Raw genomic sequence first — 15252 nt, 5'->3', positions numbered from 1 at the left:
TAGCCCCTAAACAAGTTTATTCTTTAAGACAAAAGAGTACCAAGTTGAACCTCTGATCATGCTAACAAACTTAACCTCTTAAGCCAAAAGAAGGCCCAACTTGTGAACTACAAGTGGTGTAACTACAAGGCCTGCATATTTTGCATAAATATGCTGGATCGAAGGTTGCTAACACCTTAAGATTTGGCATTTGGTCGTCTAAATTAAAAGGCCAACTTAATTCAAGGACACTTCTATTTATCATTTATTGAGAAAAAAATTATGCAAATGCATACTAAAGCATTTCATGTAAGGTACACCCTTCCACTTTTAGAACAAACGGTCAAGGTGATATAGCGAGGGATCTCAAACCATCTACATACCAAAGATGGGTTTTTTGTGGTGCTTTGAGCCCTATTATTAAACGTCAATTTACAGTTTTTCAGGGATTGTATAGTGAAAAACAGTAGGAAAATACAAATAGAGAGAAAAGATTCTACCTTTCAGTAAGAATCACAAAAACCAATGAGACCTCTCATCTTAACTGGGCATTTTTTTGCTTCAAATGACACTACAATTCTTAAATATCAGGAATGCCACCATGATTGCTCACTAATTATCTGGTATCATATAACACAAAAATACCAATTGAAGCAAATTTTTGTTACTAAAACGCTCTTCACGGCATCGTACTCTCATCATGCAATATCTGCTGATAGAGAAATTTGGTGCTAGATCTACTCTCGATTTCCACGGAAAGATTTTCATATGCTGCAAAGTAGCCCATCCAGCACCAAAAGATGCAAGTTCTACAATGTTAATCAACTATCTCCAAGGTAGTCATCCATATTCTTTATTAATTATTTGGCTTTTTTCTGGAAGATTCTTTGCATCTAATCCATCGACTGTGAAAAGCTACAACTATATTAAGAACTTCTATCACAACACCAATCAGTTATCTAAGTTAACCACATGATTCTTCCCTTCTCACTACATAAATGGACATTGCATAACAACGCTGAAACACCTTACTTTTCGTTGGAAGCTAAATAAACTAAATTAACTGTCCAATGAGAATGACTTCGACTCTTTCATTCTCAGTCTAGTGGCCCAATGTTGTTGCGTTTTTTCTCGTTGTCCTGAACAGCTCCTGCTTTACAATCAAAGAAGACCAAATTGGGGGTGTAATTTGCTCCTTCGTGACGCCCTACACACACTAACTCTAGGGGGGCAAAATTCATGTGTAATTGCTGCAAAGTGAAGACCCAAGGGGGCAAAACCTGGTGCATTCTGCTCTTTAACTGACAACTCAACATGATGTCCTTGAAATGAAATTCATCTTCAGTTGGAGATCAAAATTCTCATCATGCTCTGGAGTAACGGTTCACATAAAGATCGTCCTTTTCCTCTTGCCTCTTCTTTATCCTGTACAAAGAAAGAACCCCTCACCCACCACTCCAAGAAACTTATCTAGCCTTAAAAACAGGCCAGTATATACCTTGCATTCCGCTCCTCCCTTGCCTCTAAAGCTTCGACTTCTTCCCTAGTCAAAATCTCTACTATGGGCTCAAAAAAGTCCCATTCATTCCTCTTCCTGGTTCACAATAATCCCAGAACATGAACTCAGATTAAACCAATCATTTGACCAAGAAAGCTCCTTCTGAACACATGGTGTACCTCACAGCACTGCTCTTGGAGCTTGATCTTTTCATCAACTCAAAGGCAGACACTGCCTTGCTGCAACCAAAAACAGGCATTTCAGATCAATAACAAGCAAAAATGCTACACTGCACAAGAATGCCTTCAAAGAAATGGACTATGATGCCAAAATCCTGCAAATCTGTACCTTGATTGAGAGAAGTCCAATGCCCACTCCCGACGTGACTTTTTGCTAATACGAGTCTCTCTCCCAGAAGATACACTGAGGACAGCCAGCTGTTGAACCAATGCCACACTTTCACATATGTCTAGTAGAAATTTCATTTACTTAAAGAACCTACCTCATAAAGCTGCTCCCGAATGGCAAAAGCAACTGCAGGCTGTGTTGTCATCAAATCAAGAAATCTCTCTCTCTCTCTCTCTCTCTCTCTCTCTCTCTCTCTCTCTCTCTCTCTCTCTCTCAGTGATGGGTCATGTACGCACATCAGAGGGGATATCTGACATAGTTCACTCCACTATCGGAGTGAAACAGGGATGCCCATTGTCCTCTACTTTATTTGGTATGTATGTTGATGAGGTCTCTGATTATATTGACAGAGGAGAAGATAGAGGTGCTCAGCTTGCGGGGACATGGATCCCTCTTTTATTGTATGCTGACGATATCGTGTTGATATCAGACTCACCAGAGGGTATGCAGAGACATTTGGACGCATTGCATAGTTTTGCAGGGGATAGTGGATTGTCTGTCAACCTTGGTAAAACCAAGGTCATGGTATTTAATACCACGCCACAGTGGGTTAGGAGATCAGCACCTACATTCAAATATGGGCAAGACAGTATGGAGTACACTGATGCATACACATATCTTGGGGTGGTCTTTAGTGGACCGAGGTTCACACTGAAAGTGGCAGCAGACACTAGATTGACTCGTGCCTATGCAGCCCTAGGCGGTTTAGAGAGGATTTGTTCGCAGGTTCAGTTCCAGGAACCTCGAACAAAGCTCTGGCTTTTCGACACTTTGGTCGCTTCAGTTATGCACTACGGGGTTCAGGTTTGGGGACCTTCTGTTGACAATGCTGGATGGAGTAATATGGAGAGACCCTTGATATCTATGATTTCTAGGTTGATTAGAGCCAAGGCCTCAGTTCCACATGACATCATACGTGCGGAGCTGGCTGCCCCACCTATGGAGGTTGAGGCACTCACCAGATCAGTATCATTTGTACACAGCTTATGGGACACCACCAGGGACAGGTATGCTAGGCTTGCTCTTGAGTCATCCAGACAGCTGGCATTACAGGGAGATACATCATGTTGGTATGCACAGATGAGCTCATGGTTTCAGAGGCATGGTTTCAGCATGGACAAGCTGCCCCCTTTCCAGTATTCTCTTGATGCACCATCTTTGGCTCTTACACGGATGGAGACTACTAGACTCATTCGGCAGGATCTTATCCAGCTTGATAGCAAGAGGACATGGATAGAGCCATCACGGGAGTTGGGTACGAAGAGGGCTTTCTATAGAGAGCATCTTCTCCAACTCACGACACACGGATTTGTCACACGGCCCAGCTACATGGACACACATCTATCTCATGGGTTACGATGTGCCATAGGCCAGATTCGCACATGTTCACACCAACTTGGGATTGAGACAGGTAGATTCAGAGGCATACCAGCAAACAGTAGGATATGTCAGTTATGCCATGCACAGCCAGAGACAGAGTTTCACTACATATGTCATTGCACAGTCTACTATGAGATACGGGGACGCTTTCATTGTTTATTCAGAGATGGTTTTGACTCGTTAGATAGAGTCATCAGATATCAGGATCAAAGATGTCTCGGATTATTTCTACTTGAGATACAGAGACATAGAGACGCTCTATTGAGAGGGCAAAGACAGAGACAACCCCAGAGACGCATCTCAGATTTCTTCAGTCTGAGTACCACAGAGCCAGAGGGGACACCACCATCACAGAGCTCGGTTCCCACCCATACACACACCAACGGTACTCTCATTGACCGAGCTATAGAGTTGGGGAGATCGACACGACCGCGACCGAGGAGGGGAGCCACGCAGCACCGACGGAGATTGCGACAGAGGATCCATAGGATTCTAGCACGACACCCAGAGTGTCGATCAGGATAGGCCTCATGCTACTGCATATTATATCATGGTGACACTTATCCCCATTCTGTACCATTGTGGCATGATACCATAGGAGTCGGTAGCACTCCTAGATCAGTTCTTTGTTTGTAGTTTTCTTTGTTTGTACCTAGACTTGGTACTAGACTCATCATTGTAATCAGTTGGTCTCATAGGTCATTTTGGCCTTTTGTAGACGTTAATATATCATTTCATTTCATTTCTCTCTCTCTCCTTTTTTCCAAGAAAAAGAGGCTGATTCTATTACTTGAAAATCCCCTCAGAACGCCCAAATGGTGCCTATTCTTAGGGCAAGCACATCAATGTTTACATAGCAGGCCCGTAGGCATCAAACGGAAAAAAAAACTATAAAATCTAGCTACAGCTAGGCACATGGCCGAACGGTAAAAACTAAATGCCAAGGTAAAAAACCTCTCCTAAAGAGAGTAAAAAGTGCCCTGACAAGCTAAGTGGAGAGAGGATGACAGCAATCTCTGAAGGATAGCCACTTCCACCAAAAGCCCAATCAGCAACCGTAGATCAAGGACCTTAACCACCAAAAGCCACTAGTGGTGAAAAGTGACAATCAGCAACTGCAAGAGCTCAGCATCAGGTATAGGCCCGCCAGCTGGTAAGATCTGACAGCTATCAGATAGAGTTTGAGACTTCCGAGATGGCGTCAGGTCATTGCGATGAGCCCCTTGGCCATCCCAGCATCCAGAGCTCGTTTTCGACAGCGGCATCATGGCTTCGATCTGGCTACCGAAGTTCTTGTCGAGGAGGCAAACCTGCCCATTTCGATCTGTTTCGTTGGCTTGAGGAGAGAGTACCTCCCTGTCACGTGACACATCCAACCCTATGTGTCCGTGGACAAGCTACAACACGACAAGGGTTCAGTCAATCCAGTCAAGTCTAGATTTAGAAGTGATCTGGCACTTTTGTGAGTCTATTCGTAGACCGTGCATGCCCAGTCACTTAGTGTAGTTGCACATAGCATATCCTCTAGTTGCACATAGCATGATCATCAGTATTCCCATAAGAATCCATCAGAAACAGTTAGGGGAATTTTCGAGTGCATTTAGCCTATTTTCCCTATTTTTGACATTTTTCACTTATTATTTTTAAGTGACTTCCCAACAAAAGTAGGTAGGGAAAATTGGGTAAGAAAATATACAAGCAAACCCAAGTTAGCACTAAATGGCAGAAGAGGCAGCAGGAGCTCCACGCTCAACAGGCAACTTCTCAACAGAACCCCCCAGGAGACCTAGCGTTTTTGGAGCAGAAGCCTAAAGCTAGCATTTTGGGATCAAATCAGCCCCGGCGCCATCGCGATTCGCTACACAGCAGATCAGCCTAGCGTTTTTGCATTTGCAGAACCACGGCGACAGAAAGACCAATTTCAGTCCCTAGCGTTTTTTATTTGCAGCACAACCCTAGCATCTGCAGATTCCCTGCGACGGAAAGTCAAGGACCATCAGCGTTTTCAGTTTTCAGCAGTTAGTACCCGTGGATCAAGTCCCGAACCTCGCAGATCTCACCTTCCCGCAACAGTTCCTCGCCGCACGGTCAGTTTCCGCCAGGTTTACAATTTCAGCCCGGAAAACGCAGATTTCAGCATCTGCGTTTTCAGCGCCTCGTCGTCGCATCGTCGTCATCGACATAGAGTCAGAATTCAGCCGATAGAAGCTTTGCAGATTTCAGCCCATAGCGTTTTTGGACAACAGTAGAAAGATTGCAGATTTCAGCCCTTAGGTCGACTTCGTCATCACCGTCGTCATCGTCGACATAGCCTAGACTTGCATCAATCACTTGCATTCATTTGTACCAGATTGTGCAATCAATAGTAGACCACTCTCGCCGACGAGAGTGGGGCCTTCGGAGGAGGGTTTTACAACGTCTCTGGTGTCCTATCTCTCTTCTCTCTCTATCTCTCAGTCTCATACACTTGCACGCAGTGTCCATTCACTTTGTTTGTGATCATAGCATTCTCTCATTAAGAACGGAAGGCTCTACCTTCCATAAGAACAAAAGGAACCTTGAGCATAGTTCGGAGCACTCATCTTGAGCAAAGTTCAAACATTCATTCCGCTGCACCTTACATTGGTATCAGAGCTTTGGCAGTGTTCTGTATCACTCAAGGAAAGAACCACAAGAATTTTTTTGCTTGTTGCGGTCGCATGAACCCAAGTTCGCTTGGGCGTGTCGATTCCTAATCGTGTTTTTTGAAGAGTGACAGGAATCCCAAGAAAGAAAGGCTTGTCCAGCCTCCCCTTGTGTCTCTTTTCACTCATTGAGAGCGGACCGTGCACTTAGCGGCCGGCCAATCGACGTGAGGTGGGAAAAAGCAACCTTTGTGTGAGCGCAAGGCCGCCAAGGGGTGTGCCCGCGGAAAAGAGTAGAACTCGGATGAAGAGGAGATCCTTCTCCAACGCGGTTTGCAAGCGAAAGAAAACCTCAAGAACCTTAAGAACCTCAAGAACCTCAAGACCTCAAGACGCTCAAGAACCCAAGAACCCAAGTTCCTCGTGAACTTAAGAACCCAAGACCACAAGAACCCACGACTTCAGAATGGTCATCACTTGAAGCGGAATGGATACTTCGCTTGGAGGTGATGAGCATGAGAGAGGCGAAGAAGAATTTTCCCCACCATGAGGTTTTTCCGACGCTTCCCCATCTACGTCAAGGATTGCACTAACTCTTATGGAGGAGTTGGACCAGATATTTATGAAAAGGAAGTTAGAACGCGAAGCAAGATATGCAGAAAGAATGGCAGAAATGGAACGCAGACACGCAAAAAGATGAGCAGAACGAAAAGCAGCAAGGAAGGAAGCCAAAGCAATACAAGACCAGAGCGACTGACAAAACAAAGAGTTCTGGCGACTCTATTCTCAAGTTCAGGCACAGATGCAAGAGATTTGGGGAAAGGAGACTCTCTCAGTCTCTTCTTCTCCAAAGCATGACCCACAGGATTTGCATGATTATGAGAAGCATGATGAATTGAATAATAATGATGAGCATGATGAATTGAATGACAATGATTTGCATGATGATTTGAATGACAAGCATGATGATTTGGATGACAAAGATAAGCATGATGATTTGAATGACATTGCTAAGCATGATGATTTGGATGCCAATGACAAGTATGATGATTTGCATTATCAAGATGTGATTTCTCACAAGCATGATGAGTTGCATGAAGATGATGTGATTGTTCAGAAGGATGATGTATTAGTGGATGCTTTTTCTAGCAAAGCTAACCTTGTTGTAGATTCGATCAATCACGAAGTACCGATCTTGGCTTTCGAATCGACGTCCAAAGAACCCCCACAAGACGATTCGATCATTCAGGAAGAACAGATCTTGGCTCTCAAGCCTAGGTCCAACGAACCCTCACATGAAGTATTATGTGTTCGGATGATTGATACGCACGCATTGTTCGAGTGTTTCATTCGGGATCGTTTCCTGTATTTTAGTCAGCATCGTTATGTGATCCCTTTTCCTAGGCATGACATATTGTATGTTGAACACGTTTCTCTCATGGATGAGCACGAATGTATGCGGATTTTTCATGAAAAGCTGAAAAGTATGTATGTAAGGAAGTCACATTCCATGTCTCTTCCTTGGTATGACACAGTTTCCGAACGAGCACATGAAAGTATGAGCACCAAGCGTGGGCATTTCCATTGTGTTTTGCCACAGTTGATTGCTCTAGATCATAAGAGAAAGATTCGATCTCATTGTTTGCATGTGTTTGATGAACGGTTTGTCCCTCCGTCTCTATGTTCATCTACATTGCATACACAGTCTTTAGCGAAGACAAGATTTTTTTCCTTCACTTTACAGGGAATGGGTATGTTCATGGTTTTGTGTTGGAAATGGTTTCAAGAATTTTCAGCCATGAAGTTTCTTGAAGAAGAAGGAAGCATGACTCTCAACGAAGTTGACGCATCGAAGGAGCCACAAAAGACTTTGTGTTGCTTTCGGCACGGCCCAAAGAAGCAAGCATTGCAGACCTTTATGAAGTTCAAGTACCGCACGACCCACACATCAGAGTGGGCCGGCGAAGAGTCCCTTCCAGGATTCCGGATGCTATTGGCGATCTCCCTCGGGGCCATACAGTTCGGTACCAATACCTCACTTTGAAAAGGAGGGGATGTCACGTGACACATCCCAACCCTATGTGTCCATGGACAAGCTACAGCACGACAAGGGTTCAGTCAGTCCAGTCAAGTCTAGATTTAGAAGTGATCTGGCACTTTTGTGAGTCTATTCGTAGATCGTGCATGCCCACTCACTTAGTGTAGATGCATATCCTCTGGTTGCACACAGCATGATCATCAGTATTCCCATCAGAATCCATCAGAATCAGTTAGGGGAATTTTCCAGTGCATTTAGCCTATTTTCCCTATTTTTGACATTGTTCACTTATTATTTTTAAGTGACTTCCCAACAAAAGTAGGTAGGGCAAATTGGGTAAGAAAATATATAAGCAAACCCAAGTTAGCACAAAATGGCAGAAGAGGCAGCAGGAGCTCCACGCTCAATAGGCAACTTCTCCCCAGGAGACCTAGCGTTTTTGGAGCAGAAGCCTAAAGCTAGCGTTTTGGGATCAGATCAGCCCCGGCGCCATCGCGATTCGCTACACAGCAGATCAGCCTAGCGTTTTTGCATTTGCAAAACCACGGCGACAGAAAGACCAATTTCAGTCCCTAGCATTTTTGATTTGCAGCACAACCCTAGCCAAGGTTGTAAGGTACGTAGTATTCGGTACGTGTTCGGTATGTATTGTACATTGTACCGTATGGATTGGGCCATAAGGTACGTAAAATTCGTAGTATATTTTTAGAAGCTAAAAATACAAAGAATTTCAAATTTATATACAACCTATCTAATTTAAAAACACTGCACAATACTTAAACATAGCCACAACTTTGAAAAAACACTTAAAATCACCCCACAAGTTAAGTAACCGCTAGAATCGAGTCCAGACCACATGGCATAGTGTAAGTCAAGACTCAAAAGTACATAACTGAATGTTGAATCCTGATACAAAAATAACATAGTCACTCAATAAAGAGTCTGGGTGGCTCAAGCAACAAAATAAAAAGCATAAATGAGTCATGACAAACGTCCAAGTTCCAAGTCCAAAGACCCAAAGCACTGGGCAATCACTACTACTCAAAATCATCATCAGAGGCTGATGAAGACTCAAAGAGCATGTCTCCATCTGTCAAGACATTGCCCTCATCATCATAATCGGGCTCTCTCTCCTCTGGCACAGATGCTAGGGGTGCATCACCCTCATCTGGATCATCAGCCTCTGAACTCTGGGTGTGGATGAGTCGAACAGCCTCATTGGCTCGTCTACGAGCAAGCTGAACAGGTAACTTTCCTCTGCGAATGCTCTCTCTGTGTGCAACCTCTGGATCTGCAGCAGCAATGAGAAGAGGAATACTGTAAGCTCGAGAGCGAGATCTAGTGACCCGGCGATCCACGCCCTCTAGCTCCCTGTGCAACTCTCGAAGGATCTCCTCCTGCTCATCTTTAATCCGTGCATCGACCTCCTCCGCAGTAGGATCTGCCACCATCTTCAACTCTGTGGGATCCACCTACAATGACAAGACAAAAGTTAAAACAGAGTCCATGATTCAACACTGTCTTTTGATCATTGACTTGTTTTCATAAATGTGCATGTAAATCTCACCTGCTTGGGTGTCCCCAAGGCATGAAAGCTGCGCACAAGCCGCATGTTAGCACGGCAATAAACCAGTCTCTCTAACTGCTTGGTGCTAAGACGATTGCGGATCTTCGTGTGAATAAGAGAGTATGCGCTCCAATTGCGCTCGCATGCCCCAGCTGAGCAATCCTACAGCAATTCAAATAGCGAACACTCATGGGTCACAAGTGTCACGTGTGACAATATAGATTTATCATTCAATAATTATAAATTATCATTCAGACTTCAGTATTCACCTGAGAAAGGATACGCAATGCAAGGTGACACAACTTGGGAAGGCCCTGGCGTCCATAGTTCTGCCACCATGTTAAAGGAAGCTTGGTAGCTTCCTTTCTCAATGCTACGGACCGCACAAAGGTGGGTCCTAAACTGTTCATGTAGCTACTCATCTCTGAATCCAGAATCAATTGCTCATCCTCATCATATATAATGTTAAGATATTCAGAGCGTAGTGTGAGCAATGAAGCCTCCTCAAACAATTCTTGGCTCTTGTAGAGAGGATGGAGAACTGCAGCCATCCCATGGATGGGACGACGCATGAACTGCCATCGAGTCTCTACAATAGCCAAAATATCATCACAACTGCAAACAAAATAGTCACAGTAAGTATGTGTTTTGAAAAATTATAAATAGACATGTCACATGAGGACATTAGAGCACTTTGTAGTTTGTACTTACCGATCCTGTGTCAATGAGGTACATCCAGAAATGTGTGTCTTCATCTGCATAAACATATGATAGACCAACCCAAGTGTAGAGCCCTCCATGTCTGTGACCCGTAGCAGTACATACAATGGCTGTAGAGCCACTGCCAACGACTGCACCTATGTCCAGAAGGTCTCATCAAGAACCTTTCTTTGAATGTACTTGGTCGCCTCTGACTGAGCGTGGTGCATCAATCTCCACTTTGGATCCAAACTGTCTGCAACAGTGGATCTCTCAATCTGAACAGCCTCTGAAGCACCAGATACATGTATGCAAATCTGGTCTTTGAGGGACGCACCATGTCTACTGTGCTGTGGCTCCTGAAGATTGCCAAAGCCTGGTGTTTTTTGCAGAAAAAAGTGGTAAGCTTGGACGCATCAGACACTGTAGGCTGCACCCAAGGAAGCTTGCCTATGTCCTCCCTGAGAAGGTCTAGGCAATGTGCAGCGCATGGTGTCCACACAATGTGCTTGAACTCAGCCTCCACCATATCCTCCATGGGCTTGCAATTGGAGGCATTATCAGTGACCACCTACAATGAGTCATGACAAGATATTAAATGAAGTGTGGACATTATTACGTTGGACAATGTATGCAAAATTCAAATGTGCATGCCACATGGTCAGGAATCAGTATCTACCTACACGACGTTCTTCTCCCCAACCTCCTTGATGGCGTGGCGAATATGTTTAAAGATGAACGCCGCAGAAATGCGTTCTCCAGCTTTCCCTGCATCCACGGCTCGTAAGAAGTATGTGCCCAAGCAGGAGGAAACAAGGATATTGATAATGTGGCGCCTCCGCGTGTCACTCCACCCATCAGAAAGAATAGTGCATCCAAATTGTTGCCACCCAACCTTCACTGGAGTCAATGCTCGGTCTATGATCTCTTTTTGGTCGTCAAGCATGGTAGTGCGCATCTTTTGGTAGTCAAGACCATTCCAAGAATCTGTAGCACCAACCTGTGAAATAGCTCTCACCATCCTCTTCCATTGATCAGTCTTCAACACATCGAATGCAATGTTGCACTCTATGAGAGTCCGTGCAATCTCCATCTCTGAAACTTTCTGTCGCTCTTTTACCCACGAATCACTGTGTACACGTGATGGCAATGTGGTTTGCCTTGGGCCACGTACACCCTCAACCCCACCTGCACTTGCTGCTGAAGCACTAGCACCCTCATCCTCAGCCTATGAAACACGAGCTCTCTTTCTACTAGTGCCTGCAAATGATGGCGCTGCAAACGCAGAGCCGCCAATATCTCCAAGTAATGCATCCTGCAAGGCATCCTCTGTTGCTGCTGCTGCTGCACGTGCTCCCCCTGACTGTGACGATGCAGTAGATCCTGGAGGAAAATGCTCCAAAATCAAGGCATCCCTCAATGCTTGCGGGATAGCCTCGCAACCCCCACAATGTCCAGTGGTGCCAATACCAGTGAGGTGCTTCAAAACCCTGGTAATTGTACTGGTCATCTGCTCTCCGCAGTACTTGCACACCCAAGTGCGAGTCCCTGAACCTGCTTGGCCTCCTGTGTTGACAACTCTCAGGACATTAGTGTGCTCGGCCCAAAGAGGATTAGGTCGACGAGACATGATAACTCTGCAACACAATTAAAGCACGAATCAAAGTTGAATACAAAACTTACACATTTTCGCGAGGTCAGGACTCTAGAGTGCCTCCTTGAGGCTTGCAGACTCCAAACACAAAGGGAGGGAGGGAGGGAAGGACCTTATCGGTGGCGTTCCACCCTTCCTTGGTCTCTGTGCAGAAACTGTGCAAACTCCAGAGACTTTTTTATGCTATTGTGTTGTGGTAATAAGAGGTATAGCATAGGTTGGCTTATAAAAAGCCTCACCCAAACAGTCCGACTAGGCGGATAAGAAACCAACCGGCGAAAAAAAAAAATTAATGCCCTGCACGTACGGAATGATACCGTACGTACGGATTCGGTACGGAAGTACTGTACGGTACTGAATGCAACCGTACGTACGTACGGAAACAACCCTGACCCTAGCGTTTGCAGATTCCCCGCGACGGAAAGTCAAGGACCATCAGCGTTTTCAGTTTTCAGCAGTTAGTACTCGCGGATCAAGTCCCGAACCTCGTAGATCTCACCTTCCCGCAACAGTTCCTTGCCGCACGATCAGTTTCCGCCAGGTTTACAGTTTCAGCCCGGAAAACGCAGATTTTAGCATCTATGTTTTCAACGCGTCGTCGTCGCATCGTCGTCATCGACATAGAGTCAGAATTCAGCCGATAGAAGATTTGCAAATTTTAGCCCATAGCGTTTTTGGACAGCAGTAGAAAGATTTCAGATTTCAGCCCTTAGGTCAACTTTGTCATCACCGTCGTCATCGTCGACATAGCCTAGACTTGCATCAGTCACTTGCATTCATTTGTACCAGATTGTGCAATCAATAGTAGACCACTCTCGCCGACGAGAGTGGGGCCTTCGGAGGACGATTTTACGTCTTTGGTGTCGTATCTCTCTTCTCTCTCTATCTCTCAATCTCATACACTTGCACGCACAGTGTCCATTCACTTTGTTTGTGATCATAGCATTATCTCATTAAGAACGGAAGGCTCTACCTTCCATAAGAACAACGGAACCTTGAGCACAGTTCGGAGCACTCATCTTGAGCAAAGTTCAAACATTCATTCCGCTGCACCTTAGACTCCCGCTTCTTTCCAAGAAAGGTTTCGAGATTGGGACCGTTTTGGAGACGCCAAGCACGGCAACTTCTGTTGCCTCCAGGGCAACAGGTATACTGTTAGGTGCAACGGAATGAATGTTGTATTTTCTCCAGATTAGTGACCTTTATTGCTCAAGGTTCCTTTTAGTTCTTAGGGAAAGAGAGAGCTTTCCGTCTTATGGAGAGTGCTATGATCACGAACAAAGTGAGTGGATATTGTGCGTGCAAGTGAATGAGACTGAGAGAAGGAGAGAGAAGAGACACGACACCCGAGAGGTTGTAAAACCCTCCTCCGAAGGCCCCACTCTCGTCGGCGAGAGTGGTCTACTTTGATTGCACAAAGGTGTACAATGCGAATGCAATGGACTAATGCAATGGGACTATGCCGATGACGATGACGGTGATGACGACGGCTAAATCTGGGATCTTCTAATCGTTGAATTCGGGGACTGTTTTGGTGGCTGAAAATGACTGTTTTGGCTGCGTTTTCTTTGGCTAATGATGGGGGAACTTCTGCAACTATTATGGGCTGTAGCTGCTACTGTTCATCTGCTGAAAACTGTGAGTATCTGCTGCTGTTAGGGGCTGAAAACCACTAACGCTGGCTGAGGTGTCCTTTAGCCAAAAACGCTGAAGCCTGCTGGGCAAAAACGCTGGTGGCTGAAATGGAAAACGCTGGGATGGGCAGCAGGGTCTAGCGTTAGTACTTGTTGAGAAAAACGCTGAAAGGCTGAAGTGACTTGCTGGCGTTTTTGCTGAGGCTGAGATCCCAAACGCTAGGCCTTGGGGCTGATCTGCAGGGGACTGTCGCCAGAAGGGAGAAGCTTCAAGGCGAGGGATGATGCTGTGGAAACACCAAGGGGATGGGAGAAGATGGCGAGGCTAAGTGCTGAGGGTGCTGAGGGGGGGGGTTCTGCTGCGAAGTTGCCTGTTGAGCGGGAAGCTCCTGCTGCCTCTTCTGTCAGAAAGTGCTAACTTGGGTTTGCTTATATATTAACTTGGCAAAATTGCCCTACCTACTTTTGTTGGAAAGTCACTTAAAAATAATAAGTGAAAATAACCAATAAATAGGAAAATAGACTAAATGCATTGGAAAATTCCCCTAACTGATGCTAATGGATTCTGATGGGAATTCCGATGATCATGTTGTGTGCAACCGGAGGATATGCATCTATGCTAAGTGATTGGGCATGCACCGTCTACGAATAGACTCACAAAAGTGCCAGATCACTGCTAATCTAAATTGACTGGACTGACTGAACCCTGCTGTGGTATAGCTTGTCCACGGACACATAGGGTTGGGATGTGTCACGTGACATCCCCTCCTTTTCAAAGTGAGGTACTGGTACCGAAGTGTATGGCGTCGAGGGAGATAGCCAATAGCATCCGGAATCCTGGAAGGGACTCTTCGCCGGCCCACTCTGATGTGTGGGTCGTGCGGTACTTGAACTTCATATAGGTTTGCACCGCTTGCTTCTTTGGGCCGCGCCGAAAGCGACACAAAGTCTTCAGTGGCTCCTTTGATGCTTCAACTTCGTCGAGTATCCTGCTTCTTTCGTCTTCAAGAATCTCCATGGCTGAAAATTCCTAAAACCATCTCCAACACAAAACCATGAACATACCCATTCCATGTAAAGTGAAGGAAAAAAATCTTGTCTTCTGTAAAGATTGTGTATGCAATGTAGACGAACATAGAGACGGAGTGACAACCCGTTCATCAAACACATGCAAACAATGAGGTCGAATCTTTTCTGTTTGATCGAAATCAATCAACTGTGGCAAATCACAATGGAAATGCCCATGCTTAGTGCTCATACTATCATGTGCAACGTGCTCGTTCGGAAACTGTGTCATGCCAAGGAAGAGACATGGAATGTGACTTCCTGAGATACAAACTTTTCAGCTTTTTACGAAAAATCCGCATACATTCGTACTCATCCATGATAGAAACGTGCTCAACATATAATATGTCATGCCTAGGAAAAGGGATCACATAACGATGCTGACTAAAATACAGGAAACCTTTACGAATGAAACACTCGAACAATGCGTGCGTATCGATCATGCGAACACACAATACTTCCTATGATGGTTCTTTGGACCAAGGCTCGAGAGCCAAGATCGCTTCTTCGGGATCTATCGAATCGTTTTGTGGGGGATCTGTGGACCTGGACTCGAAAGCCAAGATCGATTCTTGGTGATTGATCGATTCTACAACGAGGTTAGCTTCGCTAGAAAAAGCATCAACTAACACCTCATCCTGGTGAACAATCACATCTTCTTCAAGCAAGTCATCATGCTGGTCTTTGTCATCCAAATCATCATGCA

At 45.1% G+C, this 15252-nt stretch overlaps 2 protein-coding genes across 2 annotated transcripts in view; both read right to left on the bottom strand.

Annotated features, from left to right (window-relative positions):
- Positions 1–1011: 1011 nt before the first annotated feature.
- Positions 1012–15252, bottom strand: part of BSH (transcription regulatory protein SNF5, putative (BSH)) — a 32161-nt gene continuing 17920 nt past the window's right edge. Inside the window, exons 7-11 of the mRNA XM_086514110.1 lie at positions 1980–2018; positions 1826–1914; positions 1657–1716; positions 1478–1573; positions 1012–1404 (exon numbers count right to left, since the gene is read on the bottom strand). Of these exons, the coding sequence (XP_086370236.1) occupies positions 1344–1404; positions 1478–1573; positions 1657–1716; positions 1826–1914; positions 1980–2018 (345 nt within the window). The 3' untranslated portion in view covers positions 1012–1343. The remainder of the gene's footprint in view (positions 1405–1477; positions 1574–1656; positions 1717–1825; positions 1915–1979; positions 2019–15252) is intronic.
- On the bottom strand, positions 8335–9670 carry LOC147455304 (uncharacterized). Its single transcript, XM_086515233.1, has 2 exons — positions 9495–9670; positions 8335–9399 (listed from the first exon to the last, which is right to left on the bottom strand). The coding sequence occupies exons 1-2, from the start codon at positions 9537–9539 to the stop codon at positions 8965–8967; spliced, it is 480 nt and encodes a 159-aa protein (XP_086371359.1). The 5' UTR covers positions 9540–9670; the 3' UTR covers positions 8335–8964.

The sequence above is a fragment of the Adiantum capillus-veneris genome, chromosome 6, assembly GCF_014529385.1.
Source record: "Adiantum capillus-veneris isolate H3 chromosome 6, ASM1452938v2, whole genome shotgun sequence".
In the NCBI taxonomy this organism is placed as follows: Eukaryota; Viridiplantae; Streptophyta; class Polypodiopsida; order Polypodiales; family Pteridaceae; genus Adiantum; species Adiantum capillus-veneris.
The sequence above is the reverse complement of the archived record's forward strand: the minus strand, read 5'-3'. Positions and strand labels throughout refer to the sequence as shown.